The sequence below is a fragment of the Glycine soja genome, chromosome 18 (assembly GCF_004193775.1).
Source record: "Glycine soja cultivar W05 chromosome 18, ASM419377v2, whole genome shotgun sequence".
In the NCBI taxonomy this organism is placed as follows: domain Eukaryota; kingdom Viridiplantae; phylum Streptophyta; class Magnoliopsida; order Fabales; family Fabaceae; genus Glycine; species Glycine soja.
In genome coordinates, this window is record NC_041019.1 from 14,720,093 (window position 1) to 14,744,304 (window position 24,212).

Below are 24,212 nucleotides of genomic sequence, written 5' to 3' on the forward strand. Positions count from 1 at the left end.
CTTTTCTTTATTTTTTCACTTCCTTTTCTCACTCTCTGAATTTTTTTTATGCTTTTTTTTTTCTTCTTCACACTCTCTTTCTCTACCACTCGCTTTCTCTCTCTATCACGCTTTCTCTCTCTTCTCAAACTTCGCTATCAGATCATATCTTCGTCGGAGATTTTCTCATTCCGATTTCCCCGGCTTAGTTCAATCGCCGAAATCCGTGGAGTGTTCCGATCGTGTCGGTTTTCCGTGACCTAAAAGCTTCTTCCGGTGCCGATCGGCGCCGGAGATAGCCGGAGTTCGCCGGAGCCGTCGCTGTGCTCGGTGACGCGGAGTTCGGAAGCATTGCGATGAGGACGACAACGACGGTCCCGTAGTTGCGCGAATTGGAGTTCGATTATGATGGTGGAGGTTTCGAATTTCGACGCGCGTGAAGAATTTGAGGCTTCGGAGCGTGTGAATTCGGGGTTTAGCAAGGGTTTGGGAGGGTTATTGGGTGAATGGAAGGGTTCGGGCACGAGAACGGGTGAATGAGCGAGTGAGTGTGAAATTGGTGTTGGAATTTGGAGGAAGAATAGTTAGTTTCTTCTGAGCGGTTAATTTTGTGTTTCGAGTGATGTCACGCACTGATACGATGACGACTTCGGATCTTAATAGAACTGGTCCCGTGGAAAGAGACATTGAGCAGGTATATTGGTTAGTTCGTGACTACTGTATTCATGTTGAATTGTTTAATATTTATTGATATTTAATACTTAGTATTCAATAGGTTTTTTTAGTTATTTTTTGTTTGAATTTATTTATTTATTTATTTGGATTTTTTTGTCGAATATTTATGGATATTCAAATAGGTTTTTAAATGAGATATTAAATGATGACGATGATGATAGCTTGGTACTATACTGGAAGTCAAGTTGGTTGGTTCATTAAATTGCTTGACTACTAGGTAGGGGTGTTTGTCATCAGCTAAAGTAAGCTTTTTGGGTTTTCTTTTGGCCTTTTCCAGTAATGGGTTTGATTCTGCATTGAATATACGTGTGTTATACAACATGACTTAGAGAAATATTGAAAGGGTCTTACTAAACATTGCCCTTAAAAAGTCATGGGTAGCACAATTTTGTGCATCCCAATAAATATCTTTCTCCTTTTAATTTCTTAACCAATGCGCCAAGGGCATTGATTAACATTTTCCATATTGAAATTCTTTGTAATTTTGCTTATTTGTTTGATCTCTGTAATTATAAATGGTAGGATACCGGTAAAAACTGATGATATTCGGTTCAGCGAGTGGAATTGGAAATGTTGGGTGGCATTAGTATTTAGTAGTAATGCTTGGAAAAGGGAAAAGGTGGTAGTGTGGTGTATGATGCTTGCTTGCAATCTTGTGATTTGGGAAAATGAATGAACATGTGGTGGAATCAGAAAACTGATGCTTTATAAATCTTAACACATGAACATTCTGGTTTCTTGTTAGTGTGGAAGGAGCATTTCACTCATATTGTAGATACTTCAGGGATAAGGACTTGACTTGCAGAAGAGAAATGGTTTTGCGAGTGTTATATTATATATATTATATATTATATATTATATATAGGGAGAGGATAAAATATAAGCATTTTCCAATTATATGTGATATATTATCTTTATTTCTAAATGCCATGTCAGGTCTTGTTCGACTTTTTAAAATGTTTTGTTTACAGAAACCCTGGCCTGTTTTTGTATCTGTGAAGTATAGACATTTAGTGAGTTAATAATCAATTTGGTTTTGATAAGTTTTTATTTGTGTTGCTTTGGTCCTTGAAACTTGAAAGTGCTTGTCTATACAAATTGGTTAGATGAAGGATAACCTAATAACTAGAGGTACAGGTAGGCCAAGAAAGATTGACATCATTTGATTCATCTAGTTGAACCTGCGTAGTGAAAAGGCTTTGGTTATTGTATCTGACTATCTGGCTATTTATGCTTTGATGAGCTCAATACTGTAGTGGAAAAATTTGATTTTGAAAATTACTAAAGGATCTATTGCTCTTTAATTGATAGTGATATTTAGGTTGTAGCCAAGAGTGAGAGCAAGTGCATCATATTGAATTTTCCTGTCTGCTCGGGTCCTTGCTTGTAGAGATGCTAATAATTAGCAAATCAGGATAAGAAGGAACAGTCTCTGCAGAACTAATGGGTCCATGGTTGTCAAAGATTTTCTTTTTTTCAAAATTTCTAGCTGCTTCTTTTAGGGACTAAATTTTTAGGAGATTTTCTAAATAGTAAGATGTGTGGGATAATAATCTCATCATGGTAACTATAAAGTTTTTTTCAATTTTGATCTAAGTTGATGTGCATTCAGTCTATTGTTGTGTTTTGTGGAATTTGAGACTTCAGGAATACTTTTGTGCTTGCCAAATGTGCTGACTATACTGACTGAGGTTCTTTATTGGTCTTAAGTACAGGCTATTACTGCTTTAAAAAAAGGGGCTTACTTGCTCAAGTATGGAAGGAGAGGGAAGCCCAAGTTTTGTCCCTTTCGGCTTTCCAATGTGAGTTTTGTGCTTCTTTTTCTGTACATATAGATTAATCCCTGTGAAAGTGTATTTCACTCTTTTCTTCCTAGTTCCTAAGATATGTGTTTGCCATTACTTTGTCCCTGTATTATTTTGAAAGACAAACTTAGAGCCTCAGTCTCTTTTTTCTTTTAGTTCTGTATTTTCATATTTTACATTTTTACTGTATAAATAGTTGTAACAAGATTTCTCAAAAAGGAAGTAGGGAGAAATATAGTAGACGGTCTTGAAGTTGACAGATGAAGAGTGTTAGTAATTTGTTGAAGAGAGGCCAAAATGTATCCATCCAACAAATTATATTGTGTAAAAGGAGATTTCAGAAGAGCATACCTAAAAAGTTTCAAATAACTACAGAAAGAACTATTAATGGCTTATCTACAGTTATATTATGTTTTTGCAGTATCATTGTGAAATTATGGGAAATCATGGTTGCTATGGCTGATTACAAAGTTTCAATCAACTAATTGAAAATGTTAAAACTTAATATTGCTTTTGCTAAACCATGGGGAACCTTGACTAGTTTAGCAGAAATATAATTTTCGTCACAATAGTATTCATAGTAGAAGATGGGGGAAGGACTTCTCTTAGTCATGAGACTGATTGGATTTGTGTTAGACACCCTTCATGCAAATACTAAAAAATGGAAGCTTTACCTTGCCAAAGGCCATATATATTAAATTTAGAGTTATGCAAATATACTGTTACCTTATTGACTATATCAAGATCTGCTGCATGCTGTGATTATGTGTTATTTATAGAATCTACTGGCTAACATTTCATTGCTCTCTAGCCTCATGCTTGTTTTGTTATTGCTATAGTATTGGCTATGGTTTATTTTGCATTACCTTCAATATGTTATTGGCTTATGTTAGATATATCAGACCATTCACATGGCTTTGCTAAACAGTAAGCTTTTGAGAATTGAGATAATTGAATCATGATGACATACATGGTATCAGAGTTTATAGCTTCCATGGCCTAGTGCTCATGACTTCTATCCTTGAAACTCATTCTTCTAAATAAAAAAGTTGAATATCAGAGCAGGGTACGTGGGCTTGTGCATTATCCATGCTTTGAGCCTAAAGGACTTTTACGTAGGGTAGTGTGTTACATATAAAAACCGTTCATGAGTCTTTACCTAATTGCTCTTGTCTTTATGTCATTTAGTTCTTGACCATAGTATTAGAGCTTCTGGAACCAAGTGGCTAGGAGTTTGATCCTCACCATCCCCATTCTTCTAAATAGAATCTGAATTTTAGCACAAGGTTGATTGGGCTTGTACATTATACATGCTTCAAGCCCAAAGGGTTTTGCATGGGAGTGTGTTGGAGATATGAAATTGTAGTTAATAAAATTGTAAAATATCAAAGATATTTTTTAGATAGATAAATATCACATTGTTTTGATTTTTTTCTCTTTCAAAAAAAGTAAAATAGGAAAATAAATATCTAAGATACAATGTGATATTTGTCTATCGCGAATATATCTTAAATATTTTACTAGTAAAAAATTTCACATGTCTTCACCTGGTAGGTTATGTTTTTTGGGATAGTTGGTTCATGACAGTTTCCAGTTTTTGCAGTTGTTTTTTCCTTTCCAATAATTGTTTGGTTATCAAAAGTTGAAAGTATTTGATTTGTCTATTGCTTTCAGGATGAATCTATTTTGATATGGTTCTCAGGGAAAGAAGAGAAGCGCCTTAAACTAACTAATGTTTCTAGGATTATATCTGGACAACGCACGGTAAGTTTTTTAACATGACTAGGAAATCATTGATACTATTTTGCTGTTTCTGATTTAGCCAACAATGTCATTCCTTATATAAATAAATCATTTATGTATGCATTATTGTGATCTCACAATTTGTTCCTAGTTGATATATATAAATGAGTTATTCTGAATCTTTTCCAATATATAATAACAGTTTATGGAAATTTTTTGATCCTGTTTCCCTTTAGGAGATATGATTTTATTAGTATTCTTACTCCATTGTATTAACTTTTACTTACTGTTAGGGAGCTGTCACCAGCTGTAAGGTAGTTACAGTTACTAACTGTAGTTAGTAACTGTCTGGGTTAGTTTACAGTTGAGAGTTAGTTACAGTTGAATCTCTCTATATAAAGAGATAACACTGTTAGTTGTAACTTTGTCTAATCTTTTTCAGATCAATGACAAACACTATTTTACTTTCTCTCAAATGCTATCACAGATCTAGGTTGGGATCTGCACAAATTTTTTGGGAATTTCCTCACTTTTTTATCTTTGATCATTTTTTTTATCTCTTCAGGAGATTTCAATCTGTTTTCCCCTCCTCCTCCACCTATCTCTGCCGCGCTCGCGATCAGGATGACTACTCCGGTTACTGCCGGTGGTGGCGGTTGTGATCCTCTGCTAAATGGTGGCCATGCGCTGCCGATTCAACCTTCATCGGCTAACACGAACTTCAATCACATCATTACCAAGAAGCTCGATGCTGTGAATTATCTCTTCTGGGATCGTCTTCTCCAATTCATTCAGAATGTGCAGATTCTGGCGATGTCTGCGACAATTGCTGATCGTGATGCTGGTTGCGTAACTGAAGCTTACCATGCCTGGGAGCAACATGATCAATTGTTGCCCTCGTTGCTTCAATCCGTCGTTTCTGCTTCGATGCTTCGCAAGTTCATAGGCTGCACAAATTCTTGGTCACTATGGGATAAAATTCTCAATTAATTTCATGCTCATACAATGCGAGAGCGAGGCAGCTGCGTACTGATCTTCGCCAAATCTCCTTGAAGGTCAATCTGTTTTTGCAATACAAAACATTGTTGACTCTCTTGCTGCTATTGGTGATCTGATTTCTGTGAAAGAACACAGACATCATTATTGATGAGATTGAAACAGTGCTTTTTGCACATGAATCTCATAAGAAAAATGTTGCTTCTATCAACATTGCGTCCATTTCTACTGCTCCATTGAATTTCAATTCAGATTCTATTCAAGCTAATCTTGTGTAACAGAATCAAAATCAGCCTCAAAGCCTAATCAAAATCTGATATGAACAGATAAAAATGGAACAGATTTGAAAAGATGAAACATAAATTTTTATAGATAATTTGAGATATTTTTTTTATTGCACAGGTTTTCGAAAGCTTGTCTCTCCACAATTCAGATTCTTCCTAATTCCAAAGTGACTTTCCCATTCTGGTTCACTTCTATTTATACTACATCTAATGGACACAATTATTTTGAATGGTTGTGACTATTCCCAAGGGTCATGCCCCCTTGATTCGCATCTCCTGACCTTGCATCCCTTGGGCAGATCATAACGGTTGGTTGTGACTGTTCCCAAGGGTCATGTCCCCTTGATTCGCATCTCCTGACCTTGCACCCCTTGGGTGGATCATAATGGTTGGTTGTGACTGTTCTCAAGGGTCGTGTCCCCTTGATTGACATCTTCTGACCTTGCACCCTTTGGGTGAATCGTAACTATTGGGTGGTTTACACCCTTTGGGTGAGTTGTAATTGTTGGGTGGTTTGCACCCCTTGGGTGTTGTGCGCCCTGCCGCTGGTGGTCCATGGTTATTGTGTTGTGTGCCCTGCTGCTGGTGGTCCATGGTTATTGCTTCTCTTGCTTGCTGTTTACGGTTGTACACCATGGTGATGTGTGGCTTATGCTTATGCATATCAATACCCCCACCTAAAAGACTCACCTTGTCCTCAAGGTGATTAGTCGGAAAAACCTCTTGTAATTTAGCCACAAATTCCCAACTATTTTCACTGGGAGGGAGATTTTGTCACTGAATTAAAACTTCCACGTTGCCAGGTTGTAATTCCCAAATATCTAAAACAGAATCTGGATAAGCTTGTAATTCCTGATCCTCAGATAACATAGGTGGTAAAGGTTGGGACTGGAACGAGTCATCAATGGCTTTCTTGAGGAGAGAAAGACCGGATGAATTTTACTGTGAGATGGAAGATCCAACTTATAAGCAACAACACCCACCTTGTTTAACACCTGGAAAGGACCATAAAATCTAGGGGAGAGTTTTTCATTAATCCTTTTAGCCAAGGATCTTCTCCTGTAAGGTTGCATCTTCAAGAACACCCAATCACCGATTGCATATTCTTTGTCCTGGTGGCGTTTGTTGGCATTTGCACGCATGATATCTTGAGACTTCAACAAATTTTCTCTTAGAGTAGTCAATAATTCATTTCGAGCAATTGTTAGTTTATTGACTTCTTCAAGGTGGGAAGGAATGGTGGATCCCTTGAGAATGTGAGGGGGATCATGTCCATACAAAGCTTTGAAAGGAGACATCTTGCTTGAAGCGTTATAATTAGAGTTAAACCAGAATTCTACCCATGGAAGACAAGAGGCCCATTTCTTAGGCTTTGTTCCAGTTAAGCTCCGTAAATAAACTTCCAAGCATCGGTTGACAACTTCTGTCTGTCCGTCAGTTTGGGGATGATATGCTGAACTGAACTTAAGTTGTGTACCTACTGCTTTAAAAAGGGCTTTCTAGAAGTTCCTTAAAAACAAAGGGTCACGATCTGAGACAATGGTAGACGGAAATCCATGCAATCTTACAATTTCATGTAGAAAAACTGCGGCTACTTCGGTAGCAGTGAAGGGATGTCCTAATGGTATGAAGTGGGCATATTTAGTGAGTCGGTCAACCACCATCAGGATTGTATCCTTCCCCTTGGATTTGGGCAGTCCTCCAATAAAATCCATAAAAATATTTGTCCATACTTGAGTAGGAATGGGTAATGGCTGTAGCAATCCTGCTGGAGACAAGTTGTCGCTTTTGTTTCTTTGATATACTTCGCAAGTAGCAACGAAATTCTTGATATCGGTTTTCATCCCTTCCCAATACACTAGAGTTGCTATTCTTTTGTAAGTTTTGAAGATACCTGAATGTCCTCCTACCAATGATGAATGAAATTCTTTTTAAATGATTGGAATCCAGGAGGAAGATTTGGATAACACCAATTTCTCCTTGTAAAATAACTTCTAATCCCTGAAAGTATAGCCCATATGAGATGCGGGATCAATAATCAGGTCTTCCATGATTTTCTGTAACTTGTCATCTTGTTTGATCTCTTCTGTCCATTCCTCGAAATTGTGAATTTGTAAGACTGTCATGGCACAATAGGAACTTCTCCTGGAAAAGGCATCGGCGGCAGAATTTTCCTTCCCTGGCTTGTACTATATTTCAAAATCATATCTTGCCAATTTGGAAATCCATTTGTATTGTTCCTTTCCGAGCATCCTCTATTCTGTCAAAAATTTTGAACTTTTTTGGTCAGTTTTGATAATGAAATGCTTTCCTAGCAAGTAGTGTCGCCATTTTTGGACCACTTTCACGACTGCCATCAATTCGTGATCATACACCGATTTCCTTTGGTTTCTTTTGGATATGGTAGTGCTCCAAAAGGCTAGGGGTCTTCCTTCTTGCATTAGAACCGCTCCTAATCCAGTTCCACAAGCATCAGTTTCAACCACAAAAGGCTTTGAAAAGTCAGGTACTGCTAATGTAGGCAAACTGGTCATGGCTTGCTGAAGTTGTTCGAAGGCAGTTTGCACCTCTGGACTCCATTGGAAGACATTTTTCTTCAACAGGTTGGTCAATGGCCTTGCTATTTTTCCATAATTATGAACAAACCTCCTGGAATAGCCAGTAAGGCCTAAGAATCCCCTTAAGCTAGTGACATTCTTGGGCATAGGCCATAATGTCATTGCTTCCAACTTCTGAGGATCTGCGGATACACCTCCAGCAGAAATAACATGTCCTAGATATTCCAAGTTTGCTTGGCCGAAGGAGCATTTCTTGCCATTGATCTTTAGTTCACTTTGTTGCAATAATGTCAATTTCGCAGGTGTTACTTATGTTCTTCCATGGAAGGGCTATATATTAGGATATCATCAAAGAATGCTAAAACATATTTCCGGAGTACTGGCCTTAAAACTTCATTCGTTAATGATTGAAAAGAAGGTGCGTTAGTAAGTCCAAATGGAAGTACCATAAATTCATAGTGGCCTTCATGTGTGCGGAAAGCGGTTTTTGCAATGTCATCTTCCTTCATTCCGTTCACAAAAATGTTCTTCACCAACATTTTGTAGCATTCCTGCAAACCTTTCGAGTTGCTCAACGTACTCTTCCACCGTTTCTTCTTGTTTAAGTGCAAGGCGGGCGGCAAAAGGGTTGAGAGTGGCTGAAGTTTGGAATCTTTCAAGAATGGCAACTTTGAAGTCGCCCCATCCAATATCAGAATTGCAAGTCTCCCACCATTGGAACCAAGATAGCGCCTTTCCATCTAGTGCCACCATAATTGCTTGAATTTTCTCTTCTTCCAGTATATCTCTCTTTTGAAAGAAGCGTTCCAATTTATTTATCCAACTATAAGCATCAGATTCCCCATCATATATGGGGATTTTCAATTTTCTCCGTCGTTCTGTTTTTCCTTCGCTGGTGTGGTTTTTGGGTGTCTCTTCTTTATTGACGGAACCTTTGGGTGTGTCGTCATCTGAATGCTTGGACAAATTTTCCATCATGGCTTCTAGGCGCGCAAAACATGTTTCAAGTAGTTGTCGTTCTGCAACTTGGTTTTGTCGGTCCTCCATTAGCATCTCCAAAATTCTCTCCATTGTGTCTAGATTTTCAGAATTAGATCGAGTTGTCACCATTGTTGGAAACAAGCACCGGATCGGTGCTCTGATACCAAATTGATATGAACAAATAAAAATGGAACAGATTTAAAAAGATGAAACATAAATTTTTATAGATAATTTGAGATATTTTATTACACAGGTTTTCGAGAGCCTACCTCTCCACAATTCAGATTCTTCCTAATTCCAGAGTGACTTTCCCATTCTGGTTTACATCTATTTATACTACAGGTAATGGACACAATTATTCTGAATGGTTGTGACTGCTCCCAAGGGTCATGCCCCCTTGATTCGCATCTCCTGACCTTGCATCCCTTGGGCGGATCATAACGGTTGGTTGTGACTGTTCCCAAGGGTCATGTCTCCCTTGATTCACATCTTCTGACCTTGCACCCTTTGGGTGAATCGTAACTATTGGGTGGTTTACACCTTTTGGGTAGGTTGTAACTGTTGGGTGGTTTGCACCCCTTGGGTGTTGTGCGTCCTGTTGCTGGTGGTCCATGGTTATTGTGTTGTGTGCCCTGCTGGTGGTGGTCCATGGTTATTGTGTTGTGCGCCCTGCTGGTGGTGGTCCATGGTTATTGTGTTGTGCGCCCTGCTGGTGGTGGTCCATGGTTATTGCTTCTCTTGCTCGCTGTTTGCGGGTATACACCTTGGTGATGTGTGGCTTATGCTTATGCTTATCAGAATTAGTACTCGAATTATTCCCAAAATGATCAAAATCAATATCAACAGTCTTCAATGGTGGCTGTGGTGGTCGTGGTGGCTGCTTTGGTGGCTGTGCAGGTTGTTTTGGTGGCCCTGGTGGTCATAGCTCTATTCAATGCTCCATCTGTTTAAGTATGGGCATGATGCTGGCAATTGTTGGCATAGACCATCTTCCTCTTTCTATAGCACAACTTATCCTATTATGACTCAACCTATGCAGCCTATGCAAGCTGTGTTCAACCAATGCAAGTTCCTTTTGGCACACAGCAACATTATGCACAAGCTCCAGTGCAATATGCTCCCATGCTCAACAATTTTCTGCTCAACCTGTCTTTCCACAGCAGTTACAGCAACAAGCTTACTTAGGCACTGCTCAATCTGTTTTTCCACAACAGTTGCAGCAACAAGGCTACTCGGGAAACTCTTCACAAGCTTCTATGATTGTCAATTATCCTATGACCTATACTTCAGCACTGCCGCAGTCAGCTCCTCCATCATCTACTACTCCTAATCAACCACAAGCTATGATTGCTGGATCCACTAATACTCCATCTAGTAGCTGGTTTCCTGATTCTGGTGCTTCCCTCTTGTGACCTCAAATGTTCAAAACATTCAGCATTGTGTTCCCTTTAAGGGATCTGATCAGGTTATTATAGTAAATGGTCAAGGTTTGCCGATTAAATCTATTAGCTCATCTTCATTTTTATCTCCATTCAATTCTAATGTTACTCTTAATCTTCATAATCTGTTGCATGTTCCTAATATCTCTAAAACTCTGCTAAGTGTAAGTCAGTTTGCAAAAGGCAATTTTGTGTTTTTTGATTTCCATCCTAATGTTTGTTTGGTCAAATCTCATGGATCCGATGAGATACTTCTCAAAGCAAATCTCAGTTCTGATGGTTTGTACAAATTTCCCAGCTTGCTGTCAAGTCCTTCCTTCAATGTCAAGACAAGCTCAATTCTAGTTTACATCATTCTCTTGTAAATTCTGCCTCTGTAAATTCCATTACTTCAAGCACTTGGCACTCTAGGCTAGGCCATCCTAGTGCTGCTGTTCAAAAACTTGTAATGCAACTTTGTAAGATTCCATTTATCAACAAAACTGAGCTTGATTTCTGTTGTTCATGCTGTCTTGGTAAAGCACATAAACTACACTCCCTCTTCTCACACCACTTAAAATCAACTCCTCAAACTAGTGACCTTTGGGGACCAGCTCCCTTTGTTTCATCTACTGGGTATAACTATTATGTTACTTTTGTTGATGCCTATACTAGGTATACCTGGATTTTTCTGCTTAAAGCAAGGTCTGAAACACTGAATATTTTCAAACAGTTTCAAGCAATGGTTGAGAAACAGTTTGGTTTTCCTATTAAAGCGGTTCAAACAGACTGGGGGGTGGGGGAGAGTTTAGACCTTTTACAGCCGTTAGGGATCATTCATTGGGTGATTTTCCCTTGAGAGAAAACATAGACACATGGTTGAGCTTGGACTTACTCTCTTGGCCCAAGCTCTTCTTCCTCTTACCTATTGGGATCATGCTTTCCTAATCAGTGTTTTTCTTATCAATAGACTCCCTACTTCCTCTCTTAATTTTGATATACCATTTGTCAAATTGTATAAACAGCAGCCCGATTTTCATTTTCTAAGGGTGTTTGGGTGTGCTTGTTTTCCACTCTTAAGACCTTACAACCAAAATAAACTTCAGTTTAGATCTCAAGAGTGTATTTTTCTGGGATATTCACCTGCTCACAAAGGGTACAAGTGTCTTTCAGCAGAAGGCATAATTTACATCTCTAAGGATGTTGTGTTTAATGAGTCCAAATTTCCCTACCCTAGTCTGTTTTCCTCTACTTCTTCCTCACACTCTTCTTTAGAGTCACAATTTCCCACCACTACCATACCTACTGTGTCTGTTCCTCAACCACAAGCACCTATTCCTATTGTTGATTACTCTTCCACACACATGTCTAATTCTCAGTCCAATTAATCGGCTCCTACTTCTCCTAGTGAGATTCATCCTGTACCTAACACAACTTCTATTGCTTCTACTAATTCATCTTCACCAAATTCTGATCTACAAGTATCTCAACCGGAACACAGTTATTCATCCCATTGTTCAAAACACACATCCAATGCAAACTAGGTCTAAGTCTGGAATTTTTCAGCCTCGAATTCATCCTACTCTTCTTCTTGCTCATATGGAGTCTATGTCTGCTAAGCAAGCCTTGACTGGCCCTACATGGTTAGCTGCCATGAAAACTGAGTATGATGCCCTCATCAACAATGGTACTTGGACTCTTTTTTCTCTGCCTCCTACAGAGTTCCTATTGGTTGCAAATGGGTTTTCAGAATTAAAGAGAATCCCGATGATACAGTCAGTAAATACAAAGCCAGATTAGTGGCCAAAGGGTTCCATCTGTAGTATGGAACTGACTATACGGAAACATTCTCACCTGTGATAAGGCCAATAACAGTGAGATTGCTTCTCACCCTTGCTGTCACTTATGGCTGGCAATTGCAACAGTTAGATGTAAATAATGCTTTTCTTAATGGGATTTTGGAAGAAGAGGTGTACATGCAGCAACCTCCTGGTTTTGAGTCTTCCACCAAATCTATGGTCTGCAAGCTTAATAAGGCCATCTATGGTCTTAAACATGCCCCTAGAGCCTGGTTTGATAAACTCAAGGTGCACTTCTGAAGTTTGAATGTAAGTCCAGCAAGTGTGATCCCTCTTTATTTGTCTACTCCAAGGGGTCCTCAACAACCTATATGCTTGTTTATGTAGATGATATCATCATAACAGGGAATAATCCTTCCTTAATCAAGCAACTCATCTCTAAGCTAAATACTTTTTTCTTTCTTAAAGATCTTGGTTCTCTAGACTATTTCTTGGGAATTGAGGTAAAACATCAATCTGATGGATCTATTGTTCTCACTCAAGGAAAATACATTAGAGACTTGCTGGCCTAAACTAATATGACAGAAGCAAAACCTATTTCTTCACCTATGGTTACTGGATGTAAGCTAACTAAAAGTGGATCTGATCCACTCACTGATCCATATATGTTCAGATCTGTTGTAGGTGCACTATAGTATGCAACTATAACCAGACCAGAAATTAGCTTTTCTGTGAATAAAGTCTGTCAGTTCATGAAGGAGCCTCTTGAAGATCACTGAGCTGCAGTTAAAAGGATACTATGGTATCTTAAGGGTACTCTTACATGGGGTCTTCATCTAAGGCCAGCTTCTGCACCTTTCTCCATCAATGCATTCTGTGATGCAGATTGGGCCTCTGATCCTGATGACAGGAGGTCCACTTCTGGTGCTTGTGTCTACTTTGGTCCTAATTTAGTATCCTGGTGGTCAAAGAAACAGTCAGTTGTTGCCCGCTCAAGCACAGAGGCTGAATACAGAAGCTTGGCCTTAGTTAATGCTGAAGTATCCTGGCTTCAATCTCTTTTTATGAACTTGTTCCTCACAAACTTCCTGTTATTCATTGTGTCAACACAAGCATTGTGGCTTTGGCTCATAACCAAGTCCTTCATGCTCGTACAAAGCACATGGAGATAGACCTATTTTTTGTGAGAGAAAAGGTTCTAAATAAACTACTTCTGGTAGTTTATGTTCCTGCTACTAGTCAGTATGCAGATATTCTTACCAAAGCTTTGTCTCCAAGTAATTTTGAAGTGTTCAGGGCCAAGCTCATACTGTGTGATCCTTCCAATTCTTCTCGGTCTCACCCACCATGAACTTGTGTGTGTGTGTGTGCACTGTTGGTTGTAACTTAGTCTAATCTTTTTCAGATCAATGATAAACACTATTTTACTTTCTCTCAAATTCTATCATGATTTATTGGCTACCGAGGATTAATTTGTTGGGGTCATGGATTTTCTCTTTCCCTTGCTATCATTTATGTAATTTCTAATAGCAACTATTATGCTGTTTCTTTCCAGGAATTTATATACATGCTGATGTACTTTTGTGCTGTCTTTTCTAATAACTTGTCATTTATGTAAAATTACACTACACATGGTCATGTTGTTCCGGTGAGCATGAGCATGGGTTTATTTAATAATTTTAAATATATTCAGAGTTCCTTCTTGACTTTGAACATCTGCAGTGAATTCATCGCAAGAGCATGGGTTCTCTTTTCTATCTCTGTCATGACTGATTAAACATGACCCTTTTTTTTTCAGCCAATCTTTCAAAGATATCCGCGGCCCGAGAAGGAGTACCAGTCATTTTCTCTCATTTACAATGATAGATCATTAGACTTGGTATAAATTTCTATATACCTCTCCACTTCCCCCTCTTCTTGAAAAATGGCCCATAGATGGAGCTTAGGGGAAAAAGAAATATGATTTCCTATGCATCAATTAATTTAATCAATAATCTAGCTACAGTCAACCACAAATTTGTAAAAGGGGTGGTGGGTGGTGGCAGAAATGTGTGGTAGATTCGTAAATAACTTTGGATAGGTTATTTGTTAAATTAACTGATGCTTGGTTAATCAAAAATTGTAGTCACAAACTATTAATGGAAAACTTTTTCCAAGCTGTATTATGGGTCATTTTCCCACTTTTTTTGGGGGTTGTTCTTGGCCTGCTGCTTTGATTGCACAGATTTAATTTATATTATGAGCATTATTGAGGTATTTTGTTTGTAGAAGCTTTATATAATGTTGTGATCTGATTCTAAAATTTTTTTCTACCAGATTTGTAAGGATAAAGATGAAGCTGAGGTTTGGTTCAGTGGATTGAAAGCGTTAATTTCTCGCAGCCATCACCGGAAGTGGAGACCAGAGTCAAGAAGTGACGGTATTCCATCTGAAGCTAATAGTCCTCGAACATACACTAGAAGAAGTTCTCCCTTGAATTCTCCTTTTGGTAGTAACGAAAGCTTGCAAAAGGTATTAATATATAGTGTCTTTTTATTTTCTCCCTGTTTGACTACATTTCAGTTAAAGATGTTTATTCAGAGGATTTTCATTTTAAATATTCAGGACAGTGGGGATCATCTTCGCCTTCATAGCCCATATGAAAGCCCCCCTAAGAATGGTTTGGATAAAGCATTTTCTGATGTGATTTATTATCCTATTCCTCCAATGGGTTTCTTCCCTCCAGATTCTGCCAGTGGTTCGCTCCACTCTGTGTCATCAGGAGGATCAGATAGCATGCATGGTCAAATGAAGACAATGCCTATGGATGCTTTTAGAGTTAGCCTATCAAGTGCTGTTAGCTCATCTAGCCAAGGTTCTGGTCATGATGATGGTGATGCCTTGGGGGATGTTTTCATTTGGGGGGAAGGCATGGGTGATGGTGTATTGGGTGGTGGGGTTCACCAAGTTGGGAGTAATTTTGGTGTCAAAATGGATTCTCTGTTGCCTAAAGCCTTGGAATCAGCAGTAGTTCTTGATGTGCAGAATATTGCTTGTGGTGGGAAACATGCTGCCTTGGTGACCAAACAAGGTGAAGTTTTTTCCTGGGGGGAAGAATCAGGAGGAAGGCTTGGGCATGGAGTTGATTCTGATGTTCCTCATCCAAAGCTTATTGAATCTCTAAGTAATACAAATATTGAACTTGTAGCTTGTGGGGAGTATCATACATGTGCTGTGACACTTTCTGGTGATCTTTATACGTGGGGTGATGGCACTTACAATTATGGTCTTCTGGGGCATGGAAATCAGGTGAGCCACTGGGTCCCAAAAAGAGTAAATGGCCCTTTGGAGGGCATACATGTTTCATCTATTTCTTGTGGTCCATGGCACACTGCTGTTGTTACCTCTTCGGGGCAATTATTTACTTTCGGCGATGGTACATTTGGTGCTCTGGGTCATGGAGACCGAAAAAGTGTTTCCTTGCCTAGGGAAATAGAGTCCCTGAAGGGTCTTCGTACTGTGCAGGCTGCTTGTGGTGTTTGGCATACTGCTGCTGTTGTGGAGGTCATGGTTGGAAATTCGAGTTCCAGCAACTGCTCTTCAGGGAAGCTGTTTACATGGGGTGATGGAGACAAAGGTCGACTTGGGCATGGTGACAAGGAATCAAAACTTGTTCCAACCTGTGTTGTGACTCTTGATGAACATAATTTTTGTCAAGTTGCTTGTGGTCATAGTATGACTGTAGCACTTTCTAGATCACGCCATGTCTATACAATGGGCAGTTGTGTCTATGGCCAGTTAGGAAATACTCAAGCTGATGGGAAGCTACCAATCCGTGTTGAAGGAAAGCTTTCAAAGAGTTTTGTGGAGGAGATAGCTTGTGGTGCATATCATGTTGCAGTTTTAACTTCAAGGACTGAAGTTTTCACGTGGGGGAAGGGTGCAAATGGTCGTTTAGGCCATGGGGATACTAATGATAGAAACACCCCAACATTAGTAGAAGCTCTGAAAGACAAACAAGTAAAAAGTATTGCTTGTGGTACAAATTTCACTGCAGCCATATGCCTGCATAAGTGGGTATCTGGTGTTGACCAGTCCATGTGTTCTGGCTGCCGTGTGCCATTCAATTTCAAAAGGAAACGCCACAATTGTTATAACTGTGGACTTGTTTTTTGTCATTCATGCAGTAATAAGAAATCTGTTAAGGCTTCAATGGCACCAAACCCCAACAAACCTTATCGTGTCTGTGATAATTGTTTTAATAAAATAAGGAAAACTACAGAAACTGATTCTTCATCTCAGTCTTCTATGAGCAGAAGAGGAAGTCTTAATCAGGGGTGGTCACTTCAGTTTAATGGTAAGGATGATAAATTGGATTCCAGATCTCATAATCAACTTGCCAGGTTTTCTTCAATGGAATCCTTGAAACAAGTGGACAGCAGATCTTCAAAGAAAAACAAAAAATTGGAATTCAACAGTAGCCGTGTCTCACCTGCTCCAAATGGTGGTTCCCAGTGGGGAGCAATGAATATTTCTAAATCTTTTAATCCTGGTTTTGGATCATCGAAGAAGTTTTTTTCAGCTTCTGTTCCTGGATCTAGAATTGTTTCCCGGGCAACATCCCCAATATCTAGACGACCTAGTCCACCTCGTTCAACTACTCCAACCCCAACACTGGGGGGACTTTCATCCCCAAAGATGGTTGTGGATGATGCTAAGAGAATCAATGATAACCTCAGTCAGGAGGTTGTTAAATTAAGATCGCAGGTATTTTATCTTATGCTTTCATTGATGGACGGTATTCCCTTGGTGAAATGAATGGAGTTTTTATACCAATTGATATTATGATTTTCTGTTTCTAGCTAAATGCATATTTAATTGGAAGCAACTTCATTATTTTCTGATGGTTGAATTGTATAATAGTTTACAAGCCAGATAATATATAAACGTATGTGCAGAGTTGTAATATTGTCATGTAAATTTTAATTTTTAATTGTTGTTACGTTAGAGCATGTGCATGCAACTGTTTCAGAGAGGGCTGGTGATTAGTGGAGCTAGGTCACAAACTATTTAAGATGTGGTTAGCTATGAGCTCAATAAGCTAGGCTCATGAACTCATGAGCTGCGTCTGAGTTGAAAATTGAAATTATGACTCTGTTTAGTAAATGAGCTGAGCTAGAGCTTTTAATGGTTTGGTTCTGATAGAGGTCCATTAGTAGCAGGCCAAGGAGATGGACCTTGGATATGCAGGGTGTTCACTAGAAGAAATAAAGAAAGAAAAATAAAATTAAATAGACTTGGCTAGGACACAGTCTTGTTTGTTATATTTCTTTTTTGGTTTGGATGCGCTGATAGTGGAGAGGATGAGAGGTAGTTATATAGGAGTAAAACAGGAGGCCTATGATTTTTCTTTCTGTTGTTCCATTTGGCTTCTACCTTGGGCAGGGATAGTTTTTCTGTGGTGTATAGCTCTGGGGCAGGAGTTAACAATCTTTTCTATACCTCCACAAGATGTTTTAACTCACTGTCATAGGGTGGAAATAGTTTACTTTTTCTCATGTTTATTTATTTTTCTAAACCACAACTTGGTGAAATCTCTTGACTATCTATTTGTAGTGAGCCTGATGAATTTTTTGTCCCCTATTAGGTGGAAAACCTGACTCGGAAAGCCCAGCTTCAAGAAGTTGAGTTGGAAAGAACAACTAAACAGTTGAAAGAAGCAATAGCAATTGCAAGCGAAGAAACTGCCAAATGCAAAGCAGCAAAGGAAGTGATCAAGTCACTCACTGCGCAGGTAGGAACTCTTACCCCTCAAGCCATTTTTACAAACTATATTCCTATAACAGCTAGAAGTTCTTACTCACGAAGGAAAATATGAAGGACCCAAAATCAAATACATTTTCATGCATTGCATTGGGTATGCACACAAGTAGTGGGTTGGTAACTTTTTTTTCCCCATTTAAAATAAGCTAACTTTATCTAGAAAAACCATATTCAAGAGGATTCTATGCCTATTTATATTTTCTTGAGTTGTTTGATTAGAAAAGCAACACTAATGGGTGAAAGGTTGTAGATGAAAAAATAAATGTTATTGCTACTATAAATGTGATTTGTTGCCTGTAATAGAGTCTTATTCTAGGCAAGTAGTTACCAGCCTAGGTCTATATATTATAATTATCTTTGCTCATCAGAAATAATATCTAGAAAATTTTCATTCAAGTACTATGCTTACTTGGAGACCAAGTAGTGTACATATTAAATAAATAACCAGCCTCTGAAAACATGCCTAAACGACCACAAGAATGAGGAAAACCTCATGAAACTGATGCCTATGCATTGATTTGACATAACTATACCAAAGTTTAATATCCTAATGAAATTTACAAAAATAACTCTAGGACTAAAAAGTAATATTAACCGAATTAACTCTTATCGATTTGTACTGGATGTATCAGAACTAGTCTCACTAATCTTACATGTCCTTGTTTCTTGCACTGAATAGTTGAAGGACATGGCTGAGAGGCTACCCGTAGGAGCATCCAGGAATGTCAGATCGCCACCCTCTCTTGCTTCCTTTGGCTTAAATCCTGGTTCCAATGACCTTACTAATGCTTCCTTCGATCGATTGAATATACAAGCAACAAGCCCAGAATCAGACTCAACTGGATCCACTAACCAGATACTTTCAAATGGATCAAGCACCATCACCAACCGGAGTGCAGGTCACATTAAACACAGTCAATCGGATGCAATTAGCAGAAATGGTAACAAAACAAAGGATAATGAGACTGAATGGGTTGAGCAAGATGAACCTGGTGTATATATTACTCTTACCTCCCTACCAGGAGGAGTAATAGATCTTAAAAGAGTTCGCTTCAGGTATAGAATGCTCTATCGTATTAACTTTTTTTTTTTGGTCAACTTACATAACTTGACCTCCAAACTTTGTTGATGCAGAGTAGAGAAATGCCAGCAATACAATTTTTCCAACATATTCTCTATTATTGGTTTAAATTCATGTGAGTTCTACCACTGTAGAAATAGAACTACAAGTGAGACCTACATGAATTTCAACCGATGTTGGAAAGAGTGCGTAATGTGTTGGCATTTCTCATGTTGAGTATAATATACATAGGTTGTAATCTTTGACAAGCAATTTCCTAGCTAAATGCTTTATTCTGTAATTTGGTTTATGATGGGAAAAGAAAGCTTTACAAGCAATTCAGATAACTATGTTGCATTTCAAACGTTTAGCCATATTATAATGTGGGTTTAACCCTTTGCATTGGTGAATGCAGTCGGAAGCGGTTTAGTGAGAAACAAGCAGAACAATGGTGGGCAGAGAATCGGGCAAGAGTATATGAACAATACAACGTGCGCATGATTGACAAGTCGACAATTGGTGTTGGGAGTGAGGACCTGGCTCATTGATGTGATAATTTGTACATGAGGAGTTTTAACCCGTTTTGGCAGGACTTGAAGCAAGAATTTGCCATCAAATACCTTTGGCTTCCATCCAAGATTAAAAAAACATTAAGGGAAGCAGGGATTGGCATAATAGGAGAGAATAGGGATTTGATTGTGATTTTGTAATTCCACTTTTTTTTTCCCATTTTGATTACATTTTCCATTTTTTCCCTATATGTAGCTTGTGTGGGGGTTGAGGGTGAGAAATGTAAATTCCTAGTAGGTTATTGGCTCTTGTTTAAAGTAGCTGCAATGTAAATTTCATAAGCAAATGCATTTACTAATTTTTCTTTTACACCAGTTATATAATACCTTCAGCCATGGGATAGATGGCTTTAAGTAGTTAATATAGATAGACTCTGGCAAATGTTATATTTTTCGTGCTCGTACAGTATTTCAAAGCATTATGTTCTGATTCTCATTTGTCTAGCAATATTGTATACTTTGTATGGCGTTCATCTATTAAAGCAAAAAATCAGTGAAGAACCGATTAAATTAGCCCAGAACTACGGTCAGAATCCCAAAAAAGACCAGAATCCAAAAAAAGAGAACTATGGTTTGATTTCTTTTTAAAAGTGGTTTTTTTTTTCTTCCTAAAAATTATTTATTAAAAGACTTTTTTAATATAAAAAATCTTGTGGATTATAAAAGACTTTATAGAAATGTGATGACTATTAAGATTTTTTTAATTAGATTTTATATTTTTAATGAATTTATAATATGTATTCATAAGATTTGAAAAGATTTTTAAATTTATAAGATTTAAAAGGATTTTATCAGTTTTTAAAAAATATTCAAAATTACAAGAATTGATTTAAAAGATAACAAATATATGATAAAGTTTGGATAAAAAAAAGTACAATAATATAAATTTTTAATAGTTAATTGATTGTAATTTCGTATCATCCTGTATAATGTTTCAAAATTAGCATCTACTCGTTCCTTTTGAGGTTAAATAATAAGTTCAAAATTATAATATGGGTAATAATGAAAACAAAGATTTGTTTATTGATTCAATTGAAAATTTTGTGAAGAAAATTATAGTTTTTTGCAATATCTATATTGCCTTAAACGAAGAAACAAAAAATTATATTCAAATTATGTGACCAAAATACTTTGTACGCAGTTGGAGATCTAGAAATTTTTCTTAGTGAGGGCAAAAAATAATTTTTAATATTTTCACAAAAGTAAAATATCACAAGATTCTACAAAACATACAATATCATGATAAAAGAAATATAAAGTATTTAAACTTCTACAATTTATTGTCTTTCACCCATTTTCATACTTTGAAAATATTTTATGATTTTTTCATTATCAATACTATCAAGTAATTCGAGTTCTTCTTTATCTTTGTTTGAACAAAATTTTTCTGTTTTCTTCCTTATTATCAATCCTTGGTGATTCAGGTCGATTTTGACCAAATTCAGGATCCAACTGAATCAAATTTGATCGATTTGTTCAGTTCAGTTTTCACAATTTCTTTTTGAAACCCAACCCAATTCAACTCATTGATGAACAATTTGGTTTAGTTCAGGCGAACGACACTACTAGAAAATAGACTTTTAACATCGGTTATTAAGGACTTTCAACATCAGCTATTAACTGATGTTGAAACTAATGATGTTAAAAGTATCAACGTTAACATCGATTTTTTAAAAACTGATGTTGTTTTACGGAAAAACATCAATTTTTATAAAAACCGATGTTGTCAGTAAACAACAACATCAATTTTTTTAACTTATCATTCAAAGTTGTAAAAAAACTCTAAAAATAAGCCAAAATTATAAACAAAATATACCACAGACTTAAACAAAAATTTACACAAATTAATATATCATCAAATATACCACTAAGAGTTATAAACAAAATATGTCATGCACCAAGAGTACTTATAAACAAAAATTTCCCACAAATGTGTTCAGGATGTTCCAATTCGCACAAAATATATCACCAAGACTTATAAATAAAAATTTACAGATCAATAATAGTATAATATAATGTACTTCAATTACGAACAATTCCAAAATAAAACAAAGTTAGAAGTTGCATATGGAACTCAAATATAATTTGAGTTCCAACTTGCAAATTTTGTGATTGTGCAAAAGTCCTCCATCCATTTCCAATTTTTGTAGTCTTCCTCCAATGATTATAAACAATCTTGCACTTTGTAATCCCTTCCAAATTCAGATGGGTGAATCCTGCAGCTTTCATAAATGAGTACATGATACTCGGCACATCCTGAAATTAACATTAATTCATATTAGATATGTATATGGTTTTAAAATTTGATAGAAAGATGAGTGCTTAATTACTCACCAAATTGTTACAAGTCACTTTGTACTCAGGCAGAAGGACTTCAAAAGTGTCTGAGTTAGAAACTTGGTGGTACAAGGAGTGCCATTTAAGATAAGCTCTTGGTTTAGAACTGCTTTTGAAGATGGTGAGGAACAAAACACTCTGTTCAAAATGGGTCATGATCGTTTGATGATTTCCAGTGAGTCCATAGAAATGTCTGAGTTCTGTCCATCTAGCCAGTAGAATTGGGTTCGCCATATCTTGGCTGTATGTAATATAGTGCATGTTGTCATTAGTGTCTAGTAGATTCCAAGTGTGCTCTAGTTCATCCTTCCATCTTATAGCAAAGGACCTACTGACTTCATTATAAGGCTACATTTAACAAGCAAACTAATAAGAACAAATGTGTTATATCATGTCATGTTTATTTAAGAATAGTCTTGAAATTTCTAACCTGATCCATAATATGAACTGTATTGAATATTTCCTCTGGTTTTTTTTGCTAATCTTCATCATTGTTTTAGCCATTTCCTTCCAGTTTTGTTGATCTTCATTAATTGTTTCTAAACTCCATTTACAATATTGAAGTTACTATTAAAAATAAATATGCATGCCTACCTACTAGTAGTAAACTAAGACATATGAGTTTGGTCGAGTACATGCCATGGAGTTGAAAGACACATTAGTGCATATACCCATTTTTGAAAACCAGGAATGATATTCCTATTTTGAAAAAAATTAGGGGCCTAAGGATGTGGCAAAATTCTCACACCAACATAAAGTCTCATTAACAAGCATTTTCATGTTAGTAATACGCACAAAGTCCCATTATCAGTATTTGTATATCCAGAAAATAACACATGTTTTCAACAACATACACATAAACAAACATTTTCGTGTTAGTAATACACACATTAATAAGAAGCAATACGCACATTAACAAGAATTTTCATGTTAGTAATGCGTTGTACATTTATATAATAGAAGGAACCACACATAGCTTCTCGCTTACCATCACCATCCAAACTAAACACAGAAACAAGCATTTATATACGACTAACCTTTCATGACCAAGAACGAGAATGAGTAGAGCTGTGAGTGGGAGCGAGAACGAGAGTGCGAGAGTGAGAGCGATTGTGCAACGCCAGGGTGGAATGTGGTGGGTACATAGTGACACAGTGAGCAACACGGTGGGCACATCGCGCTGTGAGGAGTTGAGTGACTGTGAGAGAGCGAGAGTGAGAGTCACAGAGGGAGAATGGGAGTTGCAACGCCTCAAGGCGGAGAGTAAGAGTGAGACAACGCGAGAACGGTATGAGTGAATGAGATAAAAAAAGGGTTTGGGTGCCAGAACCCTTCTTTTATAAAAAAACCCAACAACATTGGTTTTTAAACAAAACTAATGTGGTCTAAGCACACACAACACTGGTATTTAATGATGACATCTTATTTACAAAAATGCCACCGTGTATTTTTTAACATCAATTTTCATCATAACTGATGTTAACATAACGATGTTAAAAGTCAATTTTTTAGTAGTGGGGTTACCCATTTAAAATTGATTTTTTTTTCTTAGAACTACTATTTTATGTCATGATTAATTCAAATATCCAATACAATTAACACAATATTATCATATGTCTGAAACTAGTAAAATTGATTCGTTTAATACCATCAACATAATATTCTAAAATAGAATAATACAAATTAAAACAAAATATTATCCAACGAGATTTACTATAATAGTTTGAATCACAACTATTTCCTATAAACTAATTTCTTGCAATAAGCTTTGCTGCAACCAGATTTGCTACAACTAGATTTGTTGTAACCAGATTTGTTGAAACAAATGAACAAAATATCATTAATATTATAAACATGACAGAAAAAATAAATATGAAAAAAAGGTGAAACAAATAATAATGTACCTGAAAGTAATGTCTTAAGAAGTTGCAACACTAATAGTCCCAACACTTGTAGTTCCAACGCTTGAAGTCTTAATATTAGTAGTATCTAAAGCCAAAGCAAACAACTCTAAAAATTTTGATCAGTTGGGTTCGGTTTTGATCGGATCTATAAATTTAAACCCGTGATCCAACCCGTACATGAACGATTTTGATCGGTTCAATTTGATTTTGACCTAAATACATGAATGATCCAACCCAAATTG

General features: G+C 37.2%; 1 protein-coding gene across 2 annotated transcripts; it reads left to right on the forward strand.

The window, feature by feature from the left end:
- The first annotated feature begins 59 nt into the window (after window positions 1–59).
- Window positions 60–20,151, forward strand: LOC114395936 (PH, RCC1 and FYVE domains-containing protein 1-like). 2 transcript variants are annotated; one of them, XM_028357805.1, is made up of 9 exons: window positions 60–673; window positions 2,430–2,516; window positions 4,194–4,283; window positions 14,097–14,177; window positions 14,615–14,809; window positions 14,903–17,044; window positions 17,925–18,071; window positions 18,780–19,156; window positions 19,576–20,151. In XM_028357805.1, the coding sequence occupies exons 1-9, from the start codon at window positions 602–604 to the stop codon at window positions 19,706–19,708; spliced, it is 3,324 nt and encodes a 1,107-aa protein (XP_028213606.1). In that variant the 5' UTR covers window positions 60–601; the 3' UTR covers window positions 19,709–20,151. The 2 variants fall into 2 exon arrangements, with proteins under 2 accessions (XP_028213606.1, XP_028213607.1); XM_028357806.1 differs by lacking the exon at window positions 14,097–14,177.
- Window positions 20,152–24,212: the final 4,061 nt, after the last annotated feature.